At 41.0% G+C, this 23,858-nt stretch overlaps 1 protein-coding gene across 1 annotated transcript in view; it reads left to right on the top strand.

The window, feature by feature from the left end:
• Positions 1-23,858, top strand: part of FRMD3 (FERM domain containing 3) — a 97,957-nt gene that overhangs the window by 54,534 nt on the left and 19,565 nt on the right. The window contains exons 4-13 of the mRNA XM_070742728.1: positions 2,107-2,185; positions 7,010-7,107; positions 9,652-9,775; positions 13,612-13,699; positions 14,549-14,637; positions 16,310-16,373; positions 18,603-18,691; positions 20,145-20,219; positions 22,113-22,181; positions 23,648-23,775. Of these exons, the coding sequence (XP_070598829.1) occupies positions 2,107-2,185; positions 7,010-7,107; positions 9,652-9,775; positions 13,612-13,699; positions 14,549-14,637; positions 16,310-16,373; positions 18,603-18,691; positions 20,145-20,219; positions 22,113-22,181; positions 23,648-23,775 (903 nt within the window). The remainder of the gene's footprint in view (positions 1-2,106; positions 2,186-7,009; positions 7,108-9,651; positions 9,776-13,611; positions 13,700-14,548; positions 14,638-16,309; positions 16,374-18,602; positions 18,692-20,144; positions 20,220-22,112; positions 22,182-23,647; positions 23,776-23,858) is intronic.

The following is a 23,858-nucleotide window of genomic DNA, read 5'->3' as shown; positions in this document are numbered from 1 at the left end:
TATAAGTTAGCTAAAATTAGTTCTGATTATATCTGAGGGTTCTCTTCATATTCAGTAATATCTCTATTGAACCTGGTCTCTGCTGCGTGGTGTCATTGCATGTGTTACACATTCACATTTGTATAAAGGAGATTTTTTTCTTTTCCTTTCCTTTGTACTCAAATATTATTTTGTAAATTAATAAATTATTAGCATAGCTGTAGAATAGAGTACTATAACTTTTTTAAAAATAGTTGAGATCTTGAATATATTCTGACAAATAGAGCATTGGGGCTTTCAATATGACAGCTGGGTTTCTTTGACAGATGAAAGGCCATTCTGTTACTATAAAATATATATGCTTATGATCTTACTTCAGCTTTACTTTGCTTTATTAGATCTGTGAAAGTCATAAATGTGAGGGATGGTCAGAATGGAATAGAATAGAATGGAACGGAATAGAATAGAATAGAAATGATGAGAAGACTAATAGTAATGCAGGACTGATAAGCATCTTATAGTGTTGTGTAACAGTGGTCTAAAGTATTCTTGTCTATGGTGTGGGACAATTGCCATGTTGAAAATATTTTGGAAGCTCTTTCCTTAAGTTACCTTTGTTAAAATCACCTATAATAATGGCCAATGAATCTGGATATTTGGCTTCAACCTCCATAATCTGCAATTGCAACAATGATGAAAAGGTAAATTTACCCTTTCCTTAATATATATACTGCACAAGTCAAAACAAGGGATGTGAAAATATTTACTGTCTCTTTGCATCCTGGACACAAATTGTTTCAACTCCTACCCTCAAAACGATGCTATGGAGCACTGCACAAGAACTGTTTTTTTCCTGAATGCCATCACTCTGCTAAACAAATAATTCCCTCACCACTGTCAAACTATTCACTAAGGTTGCATTACTATTACTTTTAGTCTTCTTGTCATTCCTATCGCCTATCTCCTCCCACTTATGACTGTATGACTGTAACTTGTTGCTTATATATCCTTACAATTTATATTAACATTGTCTCCTGATTGCTTATTTGAACCCTATGACAATCATTATGTGTTGTACCTCATGATTCTTGACAAATGTATCTTTTATTTTATGTACACTGAGAGCATATAGCCCAATGACAAATTCCTTGTGTGTTCAATTATACTTGACCCATAAAGAATTCTATCCTATTCTATTATGACCAGGCCTCATATTTATGACCTTCACAGATCTATAAAGCAAAGTAAAGCTGAAGTAAGATCATAAGCACAGTCACGGTTTTACTCAGTGACTGCTTATTTTAACAACCAGGTTGCCAATCCCAACGGTGGTTGCTAAATGAGGACTACTCTAGTGTACAATTCTCATACAAAAATGAATGTGGTGAAGATTTTAGTAATACTGTACAGTACTTATAAAGGTTGAACATTATGGAAGATTGAGATTATTTTTCAGTAAACATGCATAGTGCTTATCAATAAGTTGCAAAATACTGGTTGCATTATCATTGCTACACTGTTATATATTTTCCCATTTAATAAACTCTGTAAAATATTATAAAATAACAGTAACCATGTTAATAAATAATACAAATAATATTTCATAAGATACATTTTTCTACTTTAAAATGATACTGATCAACAATATGGTAAATCAATTGCTATTCTGTAATTGATAAAGTATGGGAAATCTATAGTTTTAGTAACAGCTGCAACAAATTTTAAATTACTTAGGTGCCTACCTGAATTCTTCTTAGTGGCAAAGTCAATGTTTTTCCTTGTTGCAGAAATCTTTCCCTGTTTCATTCCTGTTCAAGTTTAGGATGGAGGATTCTGGGTTGATAATTACATTGTTCAATTCTGTTTTTTTTTATTCAATCTAGACAGATGGAATAATTAGGAGGATTTTTGCATAAACAAGTCAAATAAAAGTTATAATGTGATATAAATCTCTGCATTAACAAGCTTTAGCCTCCTTATGCTTTGAACTGTGTGCCATAAATTGAGCTTTGTTATTCATCATTTGCTTCTTTTCTTACTTTAATGCACTGCATCTCACAAGTTGCATCTCACAAGAAGTCATGTTTTATATAGCTGTGCTCATGCTTTTTTTATATAATATTTCAGCTCACCCACCATATACCATGTGCTTTAGAGTGAAATTCTACCCGCATGAACCCCTGAAGATTAAGGAAGAGCTCACCAGGTATTTTTGTCCTGTCCATGCATTTAGTGCTTTAGTAAACTTCTGTGCTTTTGCTTTTGGTTTTAATTTTATACATATTTTCTAGGATTTAAAGTACAGTTTATGTGATTTTTCAATTTAATCATATATGTATCTCACATTGCCATGTTAGATATTAGAGCTACATTAAAATATATATTAAGGTAGTAATTTAATTAACCATGCCTATATTAGGCACATTCTAGTTTAAAAGATAGCCTGTAACTTATTCAGTTTGCTCCATCAGGTAAGATATAAATAAAGCTGCTACTGCCTTTATTTTTAGATGGAATATGCATATTTCTTGATAATTGATGGAGAAAAGTAAACGGAAATAAATTTGATTGCTGCTCTATTAACAAAGAGTAATAGAACTGTAAAAGTGGTGACATTAAGCATTAAATATGTAGAACTGTGTACAATATTAGTAAGAGGGATTTTGCAAAGTTTATGGGTATGAAAGTAGTAGTCTTCCTTAAAGTATTAAAGCAGTTGCATCCTTTGGAAGGCTTGTGCAGTGGGTTCAAAGGCTTTTCCTAGTTTTCTGTTCAAATGTGTGCATGCACAACCATTTCATTTTCCTCGTAGTCTTGAATTAATGCTTCATTAATGCTCTTCTAACAAGAGCAGTAGAGGTTCTAGCATCTCATCCCATACACCTGCACAATGAGATAGTTTGCTATTTTAGATGAATGATCTCAGGAACTGTTCACACATTTAAAAAATCCTGAACTTTCCTAATTTTGTACAATAGTAATATTAGTACTACAGTGGTCCCTCGACTTGCGCGTTCTCGATTAGCGCGAAACGCTGCAACGCGGTTTTTCAAAAAATATTATTTAAAAAATAAAATATTAAAATATTATTTAAAAAAAAATTTTTAAAAAAAAAAAAATTTTTTTTATTCTGTTCCCTGAATGGAGACCGCCGGCCGCTCAATCGGGCCGGCAGGGAACAGAATGGAGCCTTCCGCGGCGGGGCTGGTAAGGGGGGGAGCCGAGGGGGGAGCCGAGCCCAGCCCCGTGGCATTCGCTTTCCTCCCGCCGGCAGCCGACTGATCGTGGGCTCCTTCGCAACCTCGGAGAGCTTCCTGGTTTTCGTGAGCTTTCATGCCCCGGAAGCTCTCCGAGGTTGCGAAGGAGCCCACAATCAGTCTCGGCTGCGGGTGGGAGGAAGGCGAATCCCCCGTGGGCTCCGTTACATTTTCCACTGCCAGCCAGGCCATGCTGGTGGCAGCGGAACAATCGCTGGGTGGAAGGCGTGCTCGGCTCTGCCGCTCCAGCCGCTTTCGGCCGAGCCTCCCCGGCCAAGCAGCCAGGGAAGTCGAGCCAGGCGTGGCGGCGGCAGCGCTGCTTCTCCGGTCGCCCGGTCCTCTCCTGCGCCGATGTTCCCCGCTGCGACGGAAGGCAGTCGCTTGGCTAGGGAGGCTCGGCCGAAAGCGGCTGGAGCGGCAGAGCCGAGCACGCCTGGCTCGACTTCCCTGGCTGCTCGGCCGAAAGGGGCTGGAGCGGCAGAGCCGAGCATGCCTTCCGCCCGGGAAGTCCTGCCCCTTCATCCCCACCCCTCGCCCCTGTGGCCGGCTCATCCAGGGGGGCGTGTGTGGACTGGCAAGCGGCAAGCGGGAAGACCAAGGGAAGGTTCCTTCAGCCGCCCAACACCTGATCCGCTCCGCAGCGCGGCAGCAGCGAGGAGCTGAAGATGGGGTTTCCCCTTTGCCTTTACCCCATCTTCGGCTCCTCGCTGCTTCCGCGCTGCGGAGCAGATCAGCTGTTGGGCGGCTGAAGGAAACTTCCCTTGGTCTTCCCCGCCGCCCACACGCAAACTCCACCATCTGCGCATGTGCGGCCATGAAAAAAATGGCGCACATGCGCAGATGGTGGTTTTTACTTCCGCATCCGGTATAACGCGGAAATCGGTTAGCGCGGGAGGTCTTGGAACGTAACCCCCGCGCTAACCGAAGGATCACTGTACAGGAAAAAATAACTAAGCCAGCAAAGTATCTGTTCTGAACAGAAGTGGATGGGGAAAATAGAATTCTTTATTGGCCAAGTGTGATTGGACACACAAGGAATTTGTCTTTGGTGCATATAAGTACATAAAAGAAAATATATATTTGTCACGAATCATCAGGTACAACACTTAATAATTGTCATAGGGGTCGAATAAGCAATTAGGAAACAATATTAATAGAAATCTTAAGGATACAAACAACAAGTTACAGTCATACAGTCATAAGTGGGAGGAGATGGGTGATAGGAATGATAAGAAGAAAACTAGTAGTAATGGTAGTGCAGACTTGGTAAATAGTGTTGAGGGTATTATCTGTTTAGCAGAGTGATGGTGGTTGGGGAAAAAATGTTCTTGTGTCTAGTTGTCTTGGTGTGCAGTGCTCTATCGTGATGTTTTGAGGGTAGATGTATGTCCAGGACGCGAGGAGTCAGTAAATATTTTTACAGCCCTCTTTTTGACTCGTGCAGTATACAGGTCTCCAATGGAAGGCAAATTGGCAGCATTTGTTTTTTCTGCACTTCTGATTATCCTCTGAAGTCTGTGTCGGTCTTGTTGGGTTGCAGAACCAAACCAGACAGTTACGGAGATGCAGATGACAGATTCAATGATTCTCCTCTGTATTATTTTGCTAGTTTGCCTAGAAAGTCAGTGGGAGAGTCAGCAAAGAAAATTACAAGCTGCTGTCACTTGCTGTGACGATCCTCTCATAGGGAAAAAAGACATGGAGAGGCAGGGAGAAAAGTGTTTATTTATTTCTCCGTACACCACCTTTATTATTTTTACAAGTAGGATAGCGAATATATCCAACATATGTTCCTCATATTTTCTGCACAATGACAATCCTGGGAGGTTTCAGCTAAGAGAGAATAACTGACCCAAGCCACTCAATTGGCTTTCATGGCTAACATGGGACCAGAATTTACTGTCTCCTGTTTTTTGGCCCAGTGCTTTAACCGCTGGACCAAATTTAGCATGCTGAAATACCTGTATCCTGCTTCTCTGTGCTTTATCTCTCTGAGTCTGAGGCTCTGCAGGCATAAAGAGTGTTCTGCCAGGCTCAACGGCACGAGCCTCAATTAAATGCAAAGGTATGAAGTCAGACACGCACACTTGAAAAGTCAAGAATACAGTTTTTTATCGAACGTAAAAGAAAAGCAAAACACCCTTTTTTCTGTCAAAGGGCACACTTTCAAAGCAACAGACTTGAAGGCAGTGAAAAGCAATAAACAAACACAGAGCAATTAGCAAGCAGCTGTGAAAAATGTCACAGCTACCCTTCTTCAACCATTGGCAACTCACAGCCTATGGTTTAGTTTCAAAGTTCTGGGATCCATGCAAAGAGAGTCCTTGAGACGAAAGCCACTTCCTCTTTCTCCGAATAGATAATCTTCCACACTCAGAAGCCGGCACACTGCCCATTTAACAGCAGCCCTAATTAGTTGAACCACACCCAACCACAGGTGAACTCTCTTATCTCTTGTAATACCTATGTAGCTGCTCTTTTCTAGTCATTGCCCTGCGCCTGCGTACATCAATGAATGCTTCTTCATCTGAGTCCAGAGAAGATAAGGAGAAGGATGAATTGCTCCCTAATTGGCTGTCTGCCATGACCCCATCTGAGGGTCCCATTTCACAGTCACTCTCTGCTTCCGATGCTTCGCTGTCCGAAGCAGTGGGCAGTAAAACAGGCCTCTGACACTGGGAGGATTCACCCACATCCACCCCCACAGTCCTTGGGGCAGGAGCTGGCCCAGAGCCAACCACAACAGAGTGGGGCAGGGGGGAGAAGGATTTTAGCTTTGTGCACTTGCTTAATTATCTGTAAGGTTGCTTAACGGCTGTAATTGGGAATGCTGGGTTCATAGTCATTGAATGAAGCGGTCACCTGATGTCTGGCTTAATTTCTGCTTTGTTCAGTGACTGAGATTGTATTTCCAATTATGGTTGTTAAGTAAGCTTTTCCTTGTCACTACTAAATAAATGATCTTGTCTTTTTCTGCTTTTTCTAACTGCCAGAGGCAAAATACTCACATCCTTTCTCTTCTGATTCCAAATAGTAGCCTAAGGGAGAAAGGATAAGCAGCCCTTTTCTCACTATCCCTCTACTCAAAATATGCCTTCTATAACATTTTGAGCAACCCTATGACTATTTCTGCTTGCAAATTTCTTAGTTCTTTTGAACTGCATAATACACGTCTATTTAAAACAGAAAACACAATTTGAATGCTTAGACAGAAATAGCAAGAATACATCCCTTAAGCGTTTTCCCATAATGGCAATACCATACATGATTTTTTTAAAATTAAAGAAAGAATAAATTATAATAGACATGTTATAAGCCAGACATTTTAACTTGATGTAATGCTTCCAATACAATTTTCTTTCTTTATTGAAAATATAGTATGGTACGTACTATGGTCCTTCCTTCCTTCCTTCCTTCCTTCCTTCCTTCCTTCCTTCCTTCCTTCCTTCCTTCCTTCCTTCCTTCCTTCCTTCCTTCCTTCCTTCCTTCCTTCCCTCCCTCCCTCCCTCCCTCCCTCCCTCCCTCCCTCCCTCCCTCCCCTCCTCCCTCCCTCCTTCCCTAAATTTTCTTTTCTACATTACTTTACAAATTACAGTCCAGTGTCTGGACTGTGTCTTCTAGATGTGTTGCTATTCCCCTTGTGGCGTTTTTATCCAATATATTATAATACGTAAATTACAATTATTAAGAGAGGAGAAAATAAAAATAGTAAATTACAATTATTAAGAGAGGAGAAAATAAAAACTAGAAATCCATTTCCTTACACAATACAGGTACCTTTTATACCTCCAAATCAAAAGAGATATTTTCCATGGCCGTTTGCTGTGTGGCTTTTCTGATGCGGCTTACCTGGGAGCATGCATTATTCAAGGTAAGTGAAATGACTGTAGCCTGGTACTTTTATTTCAGGACACTGTAATAGCACACTTTTAAAATTAATAGAGTTATATCCAAGACAAACGAGTTACACTTTAATCTGGATCCTGTCTACGTATAAGTAGGTATGTAAGTTAGTAGGCCATGGCTTTCCACGGCTTCTAATCTACTGCTTCCACAGTTGCATATTTCTGCCTTAATCCACATTTCCCACAGTATTTTGAAATAAAGGATGAAAACATTTTTCTCACCTTATTTGATATTGTTGATGGAGGTAATGCTCCTCATTCTTTCAGTCTGTCTCATTAAAAATATTTTGTGTGTGTGTGTGTATGCATATGTATTATATTTTATTCCCTTTATTGAATGATACAATATATCATTGTTTTATATCTCATCATCATATCGTATCATATCGGGTGGGTTCCAACTTACCTCACTGTCAGTTCACTTCCTCCTGCGCTGCTTCGCGCATGCTCACACCGGTAGTTCTGAAAAATCCGGGGGGAAAGCCAAAAACAAGCTGGTGACCACATGCATAATGCCAGAAACTCAGCTTGTGCACATGCTCAAAAGAAAAAAAATAAATCAAAAATTCAAAAAAAAGAAGAAGAAGCTGAAAACAAAATGGCGACCACATGCACAGTGCTGGAAACTTGGCTTCTGCACATGCTCAGAAGAAAAAAAATGCAAAAAAAGGGAAAAAAATTTTTTTTTAAAGATGCTGGCGCCTACAGACCGGCACCAACCAAACCGGTTCCATGACCTGATTGTGATGTCACCAGAGGGTTCCTACCAGTCTGGATGAACCTGCCCGAATCAGGAGGAACCCACCTCTGTATCATATACCATATCATATATCATAATATATCAGCGTATCTCATTTCATATCATCATAGGGTATACAGAGCAGCTCCTCTCTTTGAATTGATAACAGCCATGTCTTTTGTAAGGCCTGTGTGGTAGTTCCAAAAACTAGATATTTGTCAGGTATATTTGTCACTTTGAGAAGACAGTGAAGCAAAGTGGCTATGCAAATACATGCATGGGCTAACAATTAAGATAATCCTTTGAGGAAGTTGCTACTTTCATTATTCATAGAAACATAGAAGACTGACGGCAGAAAAAGACCTCATGATCCATCTAGTCTGCCCTTATACTATTTCCTGTATTTTATCTTAGGATGGATATATGTTTATCTCAGGCATGTTTAAATTCAGTTACTGTGGATTTACCAACCACGTCTGCTGGAAGTTTGTTCCAAGGATCTACTACTCTTTCAGTAAAATAATATTTTTTCATGTTGCTTTTGATCTTTCCCCCAACTAACTTCAGATTGTGTCCCCTTGTTCTTGTGTTCACTTTCCTATTAATCCTATTCATCTAAGCACTTGCAGAACTGTGATAGGTGGTCAGTTTTGTGATGATTATATTATCTATAATTGGGCAGATATTTTATTTCGTTAGTATTGGATGTGATTGGATTTTTTTCTTGTTGAGAAATGAAACCTTTGCCCCCATTTTTCTGTTTCCTTAAGCAAGTAAAAGAACTATAATCCTATCATTGTGTGTTTTAAATTAGGAAACCACCTAATGAGATTTAATAATACATAAAATTGAATAAAAGGTCTTACATAATACACACGTTAAAATCGGAATGATTTCCCTGTTACTTAATGGATAGTATTTGGTTGCTTGTTGTTTCCCTGCTGTGCTTTACTATAAAATTTAACTACATAATTAATATGTTTGCTTTATTTTTAAAATATAAATGTTCTGCTGCGGTTACCCCAGCTTGGGACTATAGGGCAAATAACAAAGCCAAACCAGTAAGCAGAAAAAGCCAGCAGAATTATAAACTTATTGCAACAGAATAGATTGAGAAAATTATTTGTCTGGTACTGAACATAATTGAAAACCTGAGGAAAGTATTTTGAAGATGAGAGCCTACAATCATGGATCTTTTTCCTTAAAGGCCAATTGTCAAGCCCGACTGGTTTGCCATACCTGGGGGAGTGGGGCTGTGGTGGCAGGATCACCTGTGCGGCACAGTGATGACTAGGCAGTGATGAGGTGGCTGGCTGAGGTGATGTCGGCTCCGGCCGCAGTGAGAAGGGCAATGGCGGCATTCTCTTCTGCACAGCTGAGTTGTGGTTTTCCAGATCCCAGGTGTCTGGTGCCGAGCAGTTAGAGGGTGGATGGAGGCCACTAGACTATGCACCAGATGATGGATTGCTAATGCAGAACTGAATTCCAATGCCAGATGCTGGTTTAGCATAGCTAAAATAGGGGAAACTGAAGAAGGATTACAAAATTGACTTTCCTATATAAATATCTTTCAACTGGGGAAAAAAAAAAGATATTTCAGAAGTCCACATCTGAAAGATGAATATAAAGACTTTAAAGATACCAGAGCTTTGGGATTATGTAGTGAAACCCTCTTATATGTGAATTATAAATAGTGCATTTCCAGTGTTGACTTCTCATTTAGTAAAAATATATTTGGTTTTTCCACTCTGTTTTTCTTTTTCCTATACAGCTGAACTAGGTGATTATGATTCTGATGAACATAGGGATAATTATGTCAATGAATTTAAGATCTTCCCTAAACAGTCTCAAAAGCTGGAAAGAAAAATTGGTGAAATACATAAAAATGAATTCAGGTAATTAGATTGTCTTTTACAGATGTTATTTTTAGTGAGACTGTTATTTCCATTGGACTTACAATATAGGTGCAGTATAATTAATACAGTCAAGAAAGTGAAGGAGAAAGTGAAGTACAGTGAACCCTCGAGTTTCGCGTCCTCAAGGATCGCGAAAGGGCTATTTCGCGAGTTTTCAACCCGGAAGTAAACTCCACCATCTACGCATGCGTGCCCTTCCACGCATGCGTAGATGGTGGAGTTTCCCCGCCGGGCAGAGGCTTCCCTGGGTCTTCCCCCTCTTGCCCCCGTAAGACCCCAGCGGCGGCGCGAGCAACGGCGTGGGCGGGCGGGCGGCACGCGCGGGGACACCCCAGCTCGGCTCCCCAGCTGGGAAGCGGCCCCAGCAACAGCGTGGGCGGGCGGGCGGTGCCCGCGCGCTTGGGGACATCGCAGCTCGCTCCCCAGCTGGGGAGCCGAGCTAGGGAGTCCGGACCGCGCGCGCGTTGCTGGGGAAAGCGCGCGCGCTTGGGGAATCCCTAGCTCCGCTTCCCAGCTGGGGAGCGGAGCTAGGGATTCCCCAAGCGCGCGCGCTTTCCCCAGCAACGCGCGCGCGGTCCGGACTCCCTAGCTCGGCTCCCCAGCTGGGAAGCGGCCCCAGCAACAGCGTGGGCGGGCGGGCGGTGCCCGCGCGCTTGGGGACATCGCAGCTCGCTCCCCAGCTGGGGAGCCGAGCTAGGGAGTCCCGACCGCGCGCGCGTTGCTGGGGAAAGCGCGCGCGCTTGGGGAATCCCTAGCTCCGCTTCCCAGCTGGGGAGCGGAGCTAGGGATTCCCCAAGCGCGCGCGCTTTCCCCAGCAACGCGCGCGCGGTCCGGACTCCCTAGCTCGGTTCCCCAGCTGGGAAGCGGCCCCAGCAACAGCGTGGGCGGGCGGGCGGTGCCCGCGCGCTTGGGGACATCGCAGCTCGCTCCCCAGCTGGGGAGCCGAGCTAGGGAGTCCGGACCGCGCGCGCGTTGCTGGGGAAAGCGCGCGCGCTTGGGGAATCCCTAGCTCGGCTCCCCAGCTGGGGAGCGGAGCTAGGGATTCCCCAAGCGCGCGCGCTTTCCCCAGCAACGCGCGCGCGGTCCGGACTCCCTAGCTCGGCTCCCCAGCTGGGGAGCGGAGCTAGGGATTCCCCAAGCGCGCGCGCTTTCCCCAGCAACGCGCGGGCGGTCGGGACTCCCTAGCTCGGCTCCCCAGCTGGGAAGCGGCCCCAGCAACAGCGTGAGCAATGGGGTGGGCGGGCGCGAGCAACGGGGTGGGCGGGCGAAGGGCGGGCGGCAGTGGAAGCAAAAACACCATCTGCGCAAGCGCAGATGGTGTTTTTACTTCCGCACCGCTACTTCGCTAAAAATCGATCATCGCGTGGGGTCCTGGAACGGAACCCTCGCGATGATCGAGGGTTCACTGTATACTATTTTAGAAAGTATACTGTATATCTAAAATTACTTAACAACTACTATATTATTATCACAATCAGTGATGGGCTCCTATGGGAACGGTCAGTAACACAGTTCCGGTAGCAAAATTTGGAGCTCTTCCCCAGAGCACCCAATTTGCACTGAAAGATGTTGAAACAAAATGCATAAGCCACACCCACAGTGTGGTAGTAAAAATTTTGGTAGCTCATCACTGGACACAATACAATACAAAGATAAGGTTACCCAAACACATTTGTTTCAGTAGGATTGGAATTCTGTGGCTTTCCGAATGTTATTGAATTATAACTTCAGGTTTCCTCATCTTGGTGTTGATAAATGGAGATTGCTGGGAACTGTAATTCAGTCACTGCTAATTCTATATCCCTATCTATGTGCTCTGGATCAGGGGTCTCCATCCTTGGCCACTGGGAAGCAAAAAAACTCGCTGAAATGTACCCGCTTAGGCATCCCTGGGTGAGATTTTGCTACCTGCATAGATGCGGGAAGCAAAATTGTGCTCGATCCTGCACTCGCGCTCCAGAGCCACAGGGCTGTGCACAATTAGCCATTTCAGCAGCAGCCCATCTCTGTATAGTTCCATGTTTGAAAGTGTATGAAGGTATTAGTATTTTTAGGTGACAGTGGAAAATCTGAAAAGTATATTGCTTTTACATTGGTCATATTTTTATTCTATGATATTCGTTAGATAATTAATTCTGTCTCTTAAAAATAGGAACATTTTCTGTAGTGCTTTTATTTCTACAAGAGGAACTTTCCCATTTGTCACTAACACAAATGATTAGAAAATTGTCCTCCAGTCTGATAAAATATTGCTAATTTACAATTATATAATTAAACCTTTTTATATATAACTGCTTCAAGATGCAGGAATTTTAGATGTTGAAATTGCTATTTGCAAACTGAAATTTTCTGCTATTGAAAAAATATTTTGATAAAAGTTTATTGTGTCACAAAGACATACCGTATTTTCCGGAGTATAAGATGAACCAGAGCATAAGACGCACCTTAGTTTTGGGGGAGGAAAATAGGAAAAAAAATAACCTGTCTACCAGGTATTCATCTGGCTATAGTAGAGATTGGTTCTGACCAAAAGAGATTAATTCTGATATCACTTTTCACAATTTGCTTTGTATGCATCAGTAGGTATTTGGACCAGCTGAGTGTGTATGTTGCTTATCTTGCCAGAATGTACATAAACTTGCAGTTGTTGTTCAAAAATAGTCTGTGTCTGCAGGATAACAGGAATAATTAAATGCTGATAGTAGCTGAACTTAATTTCTGGTTGCCCCAGCTTTTAAATCCTTAGGGCTGGGACTGCCTTATTTGCCAACAAGCCAAATTTTGGATGATTAATGTATCTGCTTGCAAAATGCTCCCTTTTCTTACTTGGACCACACTTGATTGATCCTTAGGAAAGGAGATGGCAACTTTAGTAGGCAGCTGTGTGCTCAGGGGCCAGGTTTTTCACAGTTTATTTTTTATACATTGATACAAGTTGATAGCAAAGTGATATTTGCTTCTGGTTACACAGACATAACATCTGAAATTTTGGATATGTGGGTAAAGGAGGGAATGTTGTTTTTCTCTACTACCCATCTAGTGCCTCAATTTTATGAATCTTTCATCAGTACTCAAGCCAAGATGAATTATGAGGCTGACATAAACTGAAATGCTCTGATGAATGGATTTGTCACATATTTGGCCTGCTGCTCCCTCTTCAAGAGCTGTTCAGTTGAATCTCTTTTGTTCTGAGCCATATCCAGTCTAACGCCAGAAAATGAGACGTACAGTTCCTACACTGAAAATGTACAATTGGAATTGAGAGATTCCATTCTTGAAATTAGCCTCCAGGTGTGTCACCAAATTAGTTCACTTGTCCAGATTGTTTATAGGTTATGTGTTTGTATGAGTACACGCATGTGTAGGTAGGTAGGCAGGCAGTTAGGAGAGTGACGTGGACCATTAAAATACCAACATATTTTAATCAAATATAAACTAAATGTCTTTTCATAATCCCCCATTTATTTCAAAAACAGGAAAAGATTAATCTGAGCAAATCTTCTCAATGAATTTAGGAAGTAAATGGATGGATATGAAGATTGACACTTGTCTCTTACCATGTTTCAACTGCTTATGTATATTAAAAGTTAGAAAATATTTGAATGATACTTGATAGCCCCTGATTAACTGCACAGCTCACTGGAGCCCTGAAATATGACAACAGGGGCTAGGTTTAATCCAAAGGAATTGGTTTCTATGGCATGAGTAGCAGCAGAATCACATATAAAGTTTCTTATTTCCTGTTTAGCCAATATTATTGCCTTAAAAGCTGTTAATAGTTTATTGCAAACTATTTCTCTTTTCATGATTTCTAGGGATCAGAGTCCAGCTGTTGCTGAATTTAATTTATTATTAAGAGCACATTCTTTAGAAACCTATGGTGTTGATCCTCATCCTTGCAAGGTAAATATATGTATATATATTTAGACTTTTTAAAAAATGTATTTTTTATTTTCAGCATCTCTCCTACATGCTTCAGCTTATACAGTTTATAAAGTTTATTCAAGATAGACCAACCGACCAATACTTCTAGTGGGATGGATTATGCAATTTTTATAACTACAAGAAGCTAGATATATACATTTAATAACACAATAGAAAAAATATGCAGGAAGATTGATATAATTTTTATTTATACGTTTTCAAGGATTTAAATTGCTTTTAAAGGCAAACTCAAAAGCAGTTTTGCTGTAAAGTACATAATTGGTTCTGTTCAAAAGCAATTGTGAGACATAAAGTTAGTTCTGTATCAGAAATTGGCATATCTGATTTCCGTGCTAAGTTGATCTCATTCCAATAATATAGCACCAGATATGTTATATTAGTGCTTTTTATCAGTATTAAATTGTTTGATGGTGTTCGAGACTACAGTTTAAAGACTCGATATATAATTTTCGAGTAATGGTGCTTTGGAAAATGGTTAAAAATTCACAAGGGGAAACATTTATTTATTTATTTGTCAATCATAAAAGATAGTAGGTATTGGTAGAAACATAAACATTAGCAAAGTAGGTACGGGTAAATTAGGCAATAGGACAGTAGGAGAGGGATTGTAGGCACAATGGTGTGCTTATGCTTTCATGCCAATGAATTACCAGCAAATATTTCTTTGATCATCTAAAAATCTTCCATCATATTTGGCTTTGTAAGTGGAAATGCCTTCATGGAAGGAGGTACTGTAAAAAGTATACATTTCTGGAATGTTTGCATTTTTGCATAGTTCTAATTAATGCTCCTTTTTTTCCTTAAAAGGATTCAACTGGAACTACAACATTTTTAGGTTTCACAGCTACAGGTTTTGTGGTATTCCAGGGAAATAAAAGGATACATTTGCTAAAATGGTAAGAACCTGAATGTTGTTTTTTGTAGGAGAAACAAGATTGTAGAATACAGTAATACCTCGTCTTACGAACTTAATTGGTTCCCGGAGGAGGTTCGTAAGGCGAAAAGTTCGTAAGACGAAACAATGTTTCCCATAGGAAACAATGTAAAATCAATTAATGTGTGCAAGAAACCCCCCCCCTGCAAAAATGGCGCTCCGCTGGGCGCTGCTGCCCGGCTGTCGCCTTTTGAAACAGCCAGGGGGCTTCTCGGCGTCCTCCCGAACCCGAACGCCAAACCCGAACTTTTGCCGAACTTCCGGGTTCGGCGTTTGGGAGGCCGCCAAGAAGCCCCGCCGCCCGGCTGTCGCCTTTTGAAACAGCTGGGGGGCTTCTCGGAGTTCGGGTTTGGGAGGACGCTGAGAAGCCCCGCTACCCGTCTGTCAGCTTTGCAAAAGAGCCGCGGAGCTGTCGGAGGGTCAGGAGGCTCAAAAGGAGGTAGGGAATCCCAATAGGAAATTCCATGGGCGGAACTTTGACGTCATGAAGACGTCCTTCCTGGAGTCCACGTTTCGGCTGGCCAGGAAGGACGTCTCCATGACGTCAAAGCTCTGCCCGAACCTGAATGCCAAACCCAAACTTTTGCTGAACTTCCGGGTTCGGCATTCAGGAGAATGCTGAGAAGCCCCCCCGGCTGTTTCAAAAGGCAACAGCCGGGCGGCAGGGCTTCTCGGCGGCCTCCCAAATGCCGAACCCGGAAGTTTGGCAAAAGTTTGGGTTTGGCGTTCGGGTTCGGGAGGACGCCAAGAAGCCCCCCTGCTGCTTCAAAAGGCGACAGCCAGGCGGCGGCCATCCAAACCCAAACTTTTGCCGAACTTCTGGGTTCAGCGTTCGGGCGGCAAGTTCATAAGGCGGAAAAAGTTGGTAAGAAGAGGCAAAAAAATTCTAAACCCCGGGTTCGTATCTCAGAAAGTTCATATGACGAGGGGTTCATATCACGAGGTACAGTTACTGTACAGAGAAAAATTTGAGACACTGGTCCTGTTTGAAAATATATTTGACATGGGAGTGGGGTATCTTGTAAACATGTTGTGCAAATTCACTACCTCTCACAATGTTTTATTTAATTAGTCCTTTGATTTATTCCTATACAGCTCCAGGTTTGTCTGAGATTAAATCCCTCTGGTCAATTATTTAAATTTGACTATAATGCACCAGATTGAGCCATCTTGGGATAGAAAACAAAAATTAGTCATTGATTAGGAAGAAGGGATGAGTGGTCATTTGTGTTGTGTAAATACAACTAAAAAACCCTCAAGAGTTATCTTATCACTGGGTCTGAAATATTGGCAATATTAATTATTGAAATATTAAACCTCCTCTTTGGTTTCCAATGGTTTGTCATTCAAATGTTTTAGAAATTTAGTCAGGAATAAAAATAAATTTGAAATTGGTGGTGTTTTTTTTTTCATAGAAATTTTACTCCAGATACAAATGTCACCTATAGGAATAACTAGATATGATTTATACAAAGTGAATTGTAGGTACAGAGATCCAAACCGAAGTCATATCATTAAGAAATGAATAAGTGATTTTTAGCAGGTTCCTCTCAGTGTTTTTTGTCTTGGATATATTTACATAGAAGTGTGAGCTACAGTTTGTTTTCCTAATTAAAAAATCTTTCTTTTAATAGGTCTGATGTCTGTAAACTAAAGTTTGAAGGAAAGACATTTTATGTGATTGCAGTTCAGAAGGAGGTTAGAACTTTTGTTCCTTACATTCTGAAAGCTTTTAGTTTTTAAGTACAGTGATCCCCCACTCGTTGCGAGGGTTCCGTTCCAGGACCCCCCGCAACGAGCGGGTTTTCGCGAAGTAGCGCTGCGGAAGTAAAAACACCATCTGCGCATGTGCAGATGGTGTTTTTACTCCCACAGCGCTAGCGAGGAGCCGAAGATTGGGGGCGGCGCGGCTGTTTGCCGCCGGCATGGAGGGCTTCCTAGCAGCCCCCCAAACCCGGGTTGGGGGTCCGGGGGGCGCTGGCTCTCGGCGCTTTTGAGCTGAGTCCGGGAGCGAATTCGCTCCCGGACTCAGCTCGAAAGCGCCGAGACAAGCCGTTCCTTGCCGCTTGCTATCGGCGCTTTCGAGCTGAGTCCGGGAGTGAATTCGCTCCCGGACTCAGCTCAAAAGCGCCGATAGCAAGCGGCAAGGAACGGCTTGTCTCGGCGCTTTCTAGCTGAGTCCGGGAGCGAATTCGCTCCCGGACTCAGCTCAAAAGCGCCGATAGCAAGCGGCAAGGAACGGCTTGTCTCGGCGCTTTCGAGCTGAGTCCGGGAGCGAATTCGCTCCCGGACTCAGCTCAAAAGAGCCGATAGCAAGCGGCAAGGAACGGCTTGTCTCGGCGCTTTCGAGCTGAGTCCGGGAGCGAATTCGCTCCCGGACTCAGCTCAAAAGCGCCGATAGCAAGCGGCAAGGAACGGCTTGTCTCGGCGCTTTCGAGCTGAGTCCGGGAGCGAATTCGCTCCCGGACTCAGCTCAAAAGCGCCGATAGCAAGCGGCAAGGAACGGCTTGTCTCGGCGCTTTCGAGCTGAGTCCGGGAGCGAATTCGCTTCCGGACTCAGCTCAAAAGCGGCGAGAATGAACGGCGTGGGCGGGCGAAGGGCGGGCGGCAGCGAGGAGTTTGCGTGGGCGGTGGGGAAACTCCTCGCTGACGCCAGCAAGAGGGGGAAGACTCAGGGAAGCCGCCCAGCAGCTGATCTCCCGGTTGCCATCTACGCATGCGTGCCCCGGGCACGCACGCGTAGATGGTATTTTGACTTCCGGGTTGAAAAATAGCGAAGTACCCTGTTCGCAATGGTTGGGGACGCAATAAACGGGGGATCACTGTACTTATACAAATCTTGTTCTTATAAAATAATTCTGTCCTAACTATAGGAATAGACTAGTTATGATACTAAATGAATAAAAACTTTCCTCAATATAATATTTTTTGATAGAAGAATCCTGGTTAAAGATGCATGTGATAGAGATACTGTAGATTAGTGTTTCCGAACCTTGGCAACTTGAAGATATCTGGACTTCAATTCCCAGAATTCCCCAGCCAGCATTCGCTGGCTGGGAAATTCTGGGAGTTGAAGTCCAAATATCTTCAAGTTGCCAAGGTTGGGAAACACTGCTGTAGATCAGTGTTTTTCAACCAGTGTGCCGCGAGACATGGTCAGGTGTGCCGCAAAGCTCAGAGAGAAAGAAAGCAAAAAAGAGAGATAGAAAGAGAGAGAGAGAGAGAAAGAGAACAAGAGAAAGAAAGAGGGAGAGAAAGAGAGAGAGAGAAAAAAAGATAGAAAGAAAGCAAGAGAGAGAGAGAAAGACATAGAGGGACATAGGGAGGGAGAAAGAAAGAGAGCAAAAAAGAGAGGAAGGGAGGAAGAGAAAGAAATAGGAATGGAGAGAGAGAGAAAGAAAGAGGGAGGGAGAGAAAGAGGGAGGGAGGGAGAAAGAAATAGAGCGAAGGGGAGGAAGAGAGAGATAATTTTTTTGTCCAAACTTTTTTTAGCCCCTCCCCCCCGGCTCAATGTGCCCCAGGATTTTGTAAATGTAAAAAATGTGCCGTGGCTCAAAAAAGGTTGAAAATCACTGCTGTAGATAATATAGACAGATATATGGATGTCTGTGTACAATAAGAAAGATTTGTATTCTTTATATGAAAAATTATGTATAAGTAACATTATACTTTTATCATGTTAATATATTTTATTTGGTTTACACTCTAAATTGAAAAATGTGGAAACAAATTTCCAGAACTGAAGTTGTACTACATATATTAATTGTGCAAATGGTTGCCAGTCCCTAAGCAGGTCTTGCAGATAGGTTCACTGCTTAATGTGAAGAAGGTATAACATTAAGTGAAAATCTTGCCTTTGGACTAAAATGGTTAAATAAATCAATTTTTAAAATTTTCTTTTGTTTATATTTTCCTCAAAATGCGTAGAAAAAGGCTATGTTATCATTCCATACTTCTACACCAGCAGCTTGCAAGCATCTCTGGAAATGTGGTGTGGAGAATCAGGCTTTTTACAAGTAAGCAGCACTATTCCTATCACCCAATAGTATAAATTCATTTGAGTAATATAATACAAATGTGTAGATGAGCGAAAAATATCAATTCATATGACATGTTATAAAGAGAAAATGGCCTTTGATTTATCTGCAGATAAATCAAGTTCTAAACTTCCTGGGCCTAGAAAGATAAATCAAGTTCTAAACTTCCTGGGCCTAGGAAGATAAATCAAGTTCTAAACTTCCTGGGCCTAGAAAGATAAATCAAGTTCTAAATTTCCTGGGCCTAGAAAGATAAATCAAGTTCTAAACTTCCTGGGCCTAGAAAGATAAATCAAGTTCTAAACTTCCTGGGCCTAGAAAGATAAATCAAGTTCTAAACTTCCTGGGCCTAGAAAGATAAATCAAGTTCTAAACTTCCTGGGCCTAGAAAGATAAATCAAGTTCTAAACTTCCTGGGCCTAGAAAGATAAATCAAGTTCTAAACTTCCTGGGCCTAGAAAGATAAATCAAGTTCTAAACTTCCTGGGCCTAGAAAGATAAATCAAGTTCTAAACTTCCTGGGCCTAGAAAGATAAATCAAGTTCTAAACTTCCTGGGCCTAGAAACTTTAGAACTAAGACACCTTAAACAAGATCTAAGGATTGCCCACAACATCATATGCTGCAACGTCCTGCCTGTCGGCGACTACTTCAACTTCAACCAAAACAACACAAGAGCACACAACAAATTTAAACTTAATATTAACCGCTCCAAACTTGAATGTTAAAAATATGACTTCAGTAACCAAGTTGTCGAAGCGTGGAACTCATTACCGGACTCCATAGTGTCATCCCCAAACCCCCAACACTTTACTCTTACATTATCTATGGTTGACCTATCCAGATTCCTAAGAGGTCAGTAAGGGGCAAGTACAAGTGCACTAGAGTGCCTTCCGTCCCCTGTCCTATTGCTCTCCTATATCTCCTATTCCTTTCTTCTATTCCTATATCTCTTCTTCTATTCTTTCATTGATATGTTCTATTACTATACCTTCTTTTCTATTATTTCTTAGATATATTTTACTATGAGTATCTCCTCTATAACCTTCCTCATGTATTTTACTATGTGTATATAGATATATACCCACTAAAACCCTCATTCTGTATTGGACAAAATAAATAAATAAATAATAAATAAATAAATAAATAAATAAATAAATAAATAAATAAATAAATAAATAAATAAATAAGATTATTTGCTGAAAGTTCTAACAAATATGAAATCAATGTTAAAGAACCGAGGAGTATTTGAAATGGGTAATTATGAAGAATACTTTTGAATAATCCAAAATACAAGATTAATTATATTATACTGAGAATTATAAACAATGTAGATAGAGAGATATAGTACATAGATGTGCCTGTCTGTTGGTAGACTTTTTTTAGTTCCTTGAACATTTAACTACTTTTACTTTCTGTTTCTTCCTCTGAAGGTATGCAAAATCAAGCCAAATCAAAACCATGTCCAGTAGCAAAATATTTTTTAAAGGCAGCAGATTTAGATACAGGTAAATATTATTTTTATTCTATCAGGAAGGAATTATAGAGATTAGATTGGATTGGATTAGATTGGATGATGATAGATAGATGATAGACAGACAGACAGACAGACAGACAGACAGACAGACAGACAGACAGACAGACAGACAGACTCAATAAAAACCTGTTCCTTAAGATTGCAAGTTTACATACAGTGTAAACATCAATGAAAGTGTAAGATCTATGTGTACAAGTATGAAAATTTTATCATTTTAGCCTATGAAAAGGTCCAGACTGTTTTTTTTAAAGTACTTGCTTTTGATTGTATTAACATTTTCGTAAACTCCTCTAGAAATATAAAAATGAATAAATGTGGAGAGCTAGCCTATTCACATGGACTTGAAAACAAGCACCAATGATTAGAATAGGAGTTTATGTCTTATTAAATGTACCTAGAATTATGCACATGAAAAAGATACAAAACAGATGGTTTTTGTAGACAGTACATCAGACACCTTATTTGTATCAATTTGAGAAAAATTGTTCTTGTAAATTGGGAATGAATGAGCCCAATGTAAGCTCCAGCTCCATTTTCTTCATACCTTCATGGTAAACGATCCTGTGGAATTGGGGAAATTCAATGAGGATTAGTAGTTAGTAGTAGTAGTAGTAGTAGTATTTAGTAGAATGAACTCAGTAGTATATGAATTCAGATTCTCAAAATCACAATGTTAAAATCAGATAGGAAAACCATCAATTTATTTCAGTATTATTTTTAAAAATATATTTTAAAAAAGATGGGGTATGTTATGTCTCTTTTGGGCTTAATGATTTTTTCTGCCTTTAAAACTGTCTGAGCAAACTGATGCACACATTTAGAAGAAAAAATTCAGCATTAGCATTTGGGGACATCACAAAAAGGTTAGCTTAAACAAGTAAATAAAACAAGTACAACCCTTATTAGACATATGTTGCCATCATTAACATGCCAGCTTTCTAAGGATACAGTTGCCAAAATTCCACAATAATAGTTTTTGAATATTCATCTGTTTCTAAAGAAAAATTCCCAAAGGTGCTTTTTCAAGAGACAACTGTAGTTTCTTTATTTTTTCTTTAAAGACGTTTACCTTCTCATCCAAGAGCTTCTTGAATGAGAAGCAAAACATTTTTAAAGAAAAACAAATATGTCCAGTTGCCTCTTGAAAAAGCACCTTTGGGACAACCATGACCTGTATGACTGAGAACCTCCATCTAACGACAAAGCTTTTCCATTACTTCATATTCTTAATAGATGAATTGCTTTAAGAACAGTGGTATCTCTACTTACGAATGTAATTTGTTCCATGACCAGGTTCTTACATAGGGCAACGCCCCAATGCCCTCTGATACGACTCCACATGCCACTTGTGGCACACATGCCATAGGTTTGCCATCATGGCTGCATACAGTGGTACCTCTACTTACGAACTTAATTTGTTCCATGACCAGGTTCTTAAGTAGAAAAGTTTGTAAGAAGAAGCAATTTTTCCCATAGGAATCAATGTAAAAGCAAATAATGTGTGCGATTGGGGAAACCACAGGGAGGGGGGAGGCCCTGTTTCCTCCCAGGAGATTCCTAGAGAGGCTCCACAGAGACTTCTCCGCACCTTTTCAGGCCCTGTTTCCTCCCAGGAGATTCCTAGAGAGGCTCCACAGAGGCTTCTCCCTGCCTTTTCCGGTTTCAGTTTCGGAGGCTCGGGTTTGTAAGTGGAAAATGTTTCTTGAGAAGAGGCGAAACAATCTTGAACACCCGGTTCTTATCTAGAAAAGTTTGTAAGTAGAGCCGTTTGTAGGTAGAGGTACCACTGTATTTCGTTACTGCACAACAAATATTTTTTTTAATCATATAAAAATTAGTTCTTAACATGTATATTTTGTGACAGTGGAAAAGTTGCAAAAGAAGTTGTTGAAGCAAGTTCAAAGATCCAAAGGGAGCCTCCAGAAGTGCACAGGTACTTTCTGATTTAAAACATTTAAAGAATCTTCTAATATTGACCTATATTACAAATTGAAAAGTTATGTAACATTTAATTACTCTTCTCCCATCAAGAGTACATTGCTATTGATATTATAGGATTTTTTTAGTGTTTCCTGACTTCAGTAAGGGGCACCTTTAGCTCAAATCCTAATTCATCATATCAGGAAAATCTAAATGTTTTAAAATCATTTTGGTATACAGGTAGTCCTTGACTTCTGGCCAGAATTGAACCCAAAATTTCTGTTGCTAAATAGTTTTGCCCCATTTTACAACATTTCTCGTCATAGTTGTTCAGTGAATTGCTTCAGTTGTTAAATTAGTAACATGGTTGTTAGGTGACCTTGGCTTCTTCATTGACTTTGCTTATTAATTTGCTTATAATCACATAGCAATAACCCTTAGGCTCTTATATACTGTTCTATAGTGCTTTATAAGTACTCTGAGCAGTATAAATGTCAGCATATTGCTCCCAACAATTTGGGTCCTCATTTTACCAACTTTGGAAGGTTGGAAGTCTGATTAAACCTTGAGTCGATCAGGATCAAGCTCCTGACTGACAGCAGAGTTAGCCTGCAAATGCTACCAGCAGGGTAGCCTGCAAAAGCGCCAGGTACATTGCAACTCTGTGAAAGTGTGTAAAACAGTCATAAGTCACCCTTTTCAGTGCCGTTGTAACTTCAAATGGTCATTAAATGAATGCTTGTTATTCAAAGACTACCTGTAAATGATTGCATAATTTTATTCTACTGATTCAGGTTTCACTAGGCATTAGCTACAAGAAACAAAAGTAAATAACCTCAAAATGTTCTACAACATGTTTTGTACAAATAAATATTCTGGAGCAGAAGTCTCCAACTTTGGCAACTTTAAGACTTGTGGACTTCAACTCCCAAAGCTGGTTGAGGAATATTGGGAGTTGCAGTCCCCAAGTCTTAAAATCGCCAAAGTTGGAGACCCCTGTTCTGGAGGATAGCAAGAAGATTGTTTTTTTATATGCCACATAAGTATCTCCATGTATGTGTTTAAATACATACCTATAGCAGGCGGGGTTGCCGCTATCGCTACTACTGGTGCGCTGTCTCTGGCATGCGCTTGCACACACATGTCTTAGCAAAATTTTGCTTCTGTGCAAACGCAGGAACTAAAATTTTGTAAGGAGATAAGCGTTCGAGATTTCAGCAATTTTTTTTTGCTTCTGCACATATGCAGAAATAAAAAATTGCCGAAATCTCACATGCGCCTCCTCTCGCAAAATTTTGCTTCCTGTGCATGCACAGAAGCAAAATCTCACTGGGATGCGCACAGACCAGAGACCCAAAGCTGCGTGTGTAGGTCCAGTTTTACTATTGGTGTGGCATCCTCATCCGTACCGGTACCATACTGACCTACAGTCTAATTTATTGTAAAATCAGTAGTATAATTTATCCCCTTTCTTCACAGAACCAACATTACTCAAAGTCGTAGCTCTTATTCTTTAAGCAAACAACTCATAATAAACATGGAACCTCTGCAGCCTCTCCATCCATCACCAGATGACCAGGAAGATGACCAGGTTCTATCTGATGAAGGCAAGTCTAAGCTAAGAGGCCCCTTCTGGTTTTATTTTTATAAAGTACATCAATAATGTTCAATAGCGATCAATTATTTAAAA

This window comes from Erythrolamprus reginae, chromosome 2, assembly GCF_031021105.1.
Source record: "Erythrolamprus reginae isolate rEryReg1 chromosome 2, rEryReg1.hap1, whole genome shotgun sequence".
Taxonomy (NCBI): Eukaryota; Metazoa; Chordata; class Lepidosauria; order Squamata; family Dipsadidae; genus Erythrolamprus; species Erythrolamprus reginae.
The sequence above is the reverse complement of the archived record's forward strand: the minus strand, read 5'-3'. Positions and strand labels throughout refer to the sequence as shown.